Source organism: Sinocyclocheilus anshuiensis, unplaced genomic scaffold (assembly GCF_001515605.1).
Source record: "Sinocyclocheilus anshuiensis isolate Anshui unplaced genomic scaffold, SAMN03320099.WGS_v1.1 scaffold2010, whole genome shotgun sequence".
Classification (NCBI taxonomy): domain Eukaryota; kingdom Metazoa; phylum Chordata; class Actinopteri; order Cypriniformes; family Cyprinidae; genus Sinocyclocheilus; species Sinocyclocheilus anshuiensis.
The window spans coordinates 138,493-140,985 of NW_015544331.1; the positions used below are offsets into that span (position 1 = coordinate 138,493).

At 41.0% G+C, this 2,493-nt stretch overlaps 1 protein-coding gene across 1 annotated transcript in view; it reads right to left on the minus strand.

Annotated features, from left to right (window-relative positions):
- The window catches only part of lpcat4 (lysophosphatidylcholine acyltransferase 4), a 17,261-nt gene that overhangs the window by 14,163 nt on the left and 605 nt on the right, over positions 1 to 2,493 (minus strand). The window contains exons 2-3 of the mRNA XM_016499070.1: positions 1,713 to 2,076; positions 648 to 760 (exon numbers count right to left, since the gene is read on the minus strand). Of these exons, the coding sequence (XP_016354556.1) occupies positions 648 to 760; positions 1,713 to 2,076 (477 nt within the window). The remainder of the gene's footprint in view (positions 1 to 647; positions 761 to 1,712; positions 2,077 to 2,493) is intronic.

Consider the following 2,493-nt stretch of genomic DNA (forward strand, 5'->3'; position numbering starts at 1 on the left):
AACTTGACTTAACATGTAAGCTGAAATAAGCTAGCAAGTCATAATTATAAAAGGAAATACTGAAAAATGAACAGTAACCACAGTTTTAGCCAAAATACAACGATTCAGTTGCCTACAAGCCCATACTAAGTTAATATGAGACTTTCAAGATGACAGTAAACACAAATATATATAATTTTACAATACTACATTTTGGTTGCAGTTAAGTTGCAATACAATGTTTTACCTAAAACAAGACAGAGTTGACGTATTTCTGTTTAAATTACATTTAAAGCACAAATAGGTCTTATTTTAATGCAATCAAAATAAATGCTTGACAAACATGCTTCACAAACCCTTGTGAACTATTATATTTAGCTGTTTTTATATTCTGGCAAAGGCTTCGGAGGAGAACATCAAACACGCGGGCCGCTCCACTAAAGCATTACATTTAAGCGCTACGTTTAAGCGTTACATTTAAGCGTTACATGTAAGCGCTACGTTTAAGCGTTACATGTAAGCGCTACGTTTAAGCGTTACATGTAAGCGCTACGTTTAAGCGTTACATGTAAGCGCTACGTTTAAGCGTTACATGTAAGCGCTACGTTTAAGCGTTACATGTAAGCGTGAGTAAGTGTGTGTGTGAGTGCGTGAGTGTGTGTGTTTACCTGAGGCCAGCGGCCGTCAGACGTGACTCTCTCACAGATCTGAGACACACATTTCTTCCTGGATTCAGGATCTTTTCGACTCACTAACACAGACTGATTGAACTCCAACAGCGCTGGAACACAAACACAGATCAGCAGAGAGTCATTAGAGCCTGGGTTTGGATCGTTTTTGAACAGAATTTGACAGACAGTAAAACACACGGAGATATTCACATTTATTCATTTAGCAGATGCTTTTATCCAAATTTCCTTAAAAACAAAACAAGCAGACTTACAGAAGGATTTTCATTGACTGATGTTCGATTTGAATGATTTTTGTTCTTTTCTCTGGCAAAGCTGCTATAGAGCGCAGCAGAGATAATATACTTTTGTTGGCCAAAACCTGGAAACAGTTGCATTTTAGCACTTTCTGCTTCCATCATCCTAAAGTCAATGGGTTTTTTTAATGGGTTTGTGATTAAACGCCTGAAATAAGGTCTGCGTTGAACACAAGCTCAAGATATTTTCATGTTTGCTTCTACAACATTAAATCCATCAGTAAGATTGTGATTTTTCTTGTCTTCAGGGTTTCTACAGGTTTGATGAAGGTAAAACCAAGTAAAGAACATTTAAGGAATAAACTGAATGGAACTCAATACGTCACTCCAGCCTCTATATGTAAATGTCTCGTATGATGCTTCAAAGTTTGAAAACACAACTTCCAACAGATCTCTGTTACTTTTTAAAAAGAAGTCTTGTTTAATAAGAAATGCATTACTTTTACAGATGATAATTGCACTGTTGCAAATGACTCTAACTCCAATTTTAGATAAAATGTTCTTAAAGACTAAATATAAAGTTATGGTGACATTGGTGGTGTAGTTTGTTTGTAGCCTGTGTTCACCTTTTTACGTCTGACGGTTGTATTTAGGCTTCAAAAGTTGCGTTAATTGGTGAATATTATCACGATAAACAAAACGTGCAAGAACCATAAGCTTTTGCGGCTTACAGAGGTCTTTTTTGCAATAACCCAAAAGCCAGTGGGTTCTGGATTGGGTTTTTGTTGAAGGAACTTCTCGACCTCACCTCCTATGACGGGTAGTCTGCAGTTCTCCGACCGCGACACGACCATCGGCAGACCCGTCGCGCAAAGCACCAGCATGTCCAGGAAGCCGCTGTGAGGCGCTACGACTAAAACTGGCGCTTCCTTCAGTCTCGCCTGACGCCCTTTGACCCTAATCCACAGGAAGCCCACGGAGAAGAAGACGGCGCGGCTGAGTAAGAGCATGATGTGATGGAAGAGCCACCGACGCCAGCCCCGCACAGGCTCCGCCCGCTCCGCCTCCGACAGACCGGCCAGTCGCAGCCGAGCGATGGGCCACATGAGCAGGAAGAAGAGGGTGGCGAGGGTGATGCGGACAGGAAACAGAACGACGCCCAGAATGATTCCCTGAGACAGAAAGAAGGGGTTTCAATGGAATTCAATGGATAGAAAGACTGCGATTCTAACTAGACCATTTCTATCTAGTCTTCATTGGTCTTTAGTTGGTCTAGACCAGGGGTGTCAAACTCAATTCCTGGAGGGCCGGAGCCCTGTACAGTTTTGTTCCAACACACATACCATGTAGTTTTCAAATAATTAAGCGCTACGTTTAAGCGTTACATTTAAGCGTTACATTTAAGCGCTTCGTTTAAGCGTTACATGTAAGCGCTACGTTTAAGCGTTACATTTAAGCGTTACATGTAAGCGCTACGTTTAAGCGCTACATTTAAGCGTTACATGTAAGCGCTACGTTTAAGCGCTACATTTAAGCGTTACACGTAAGCGCTACGTTTAAGTGTTACATTTAGCGTTTAGTTCTGTTAC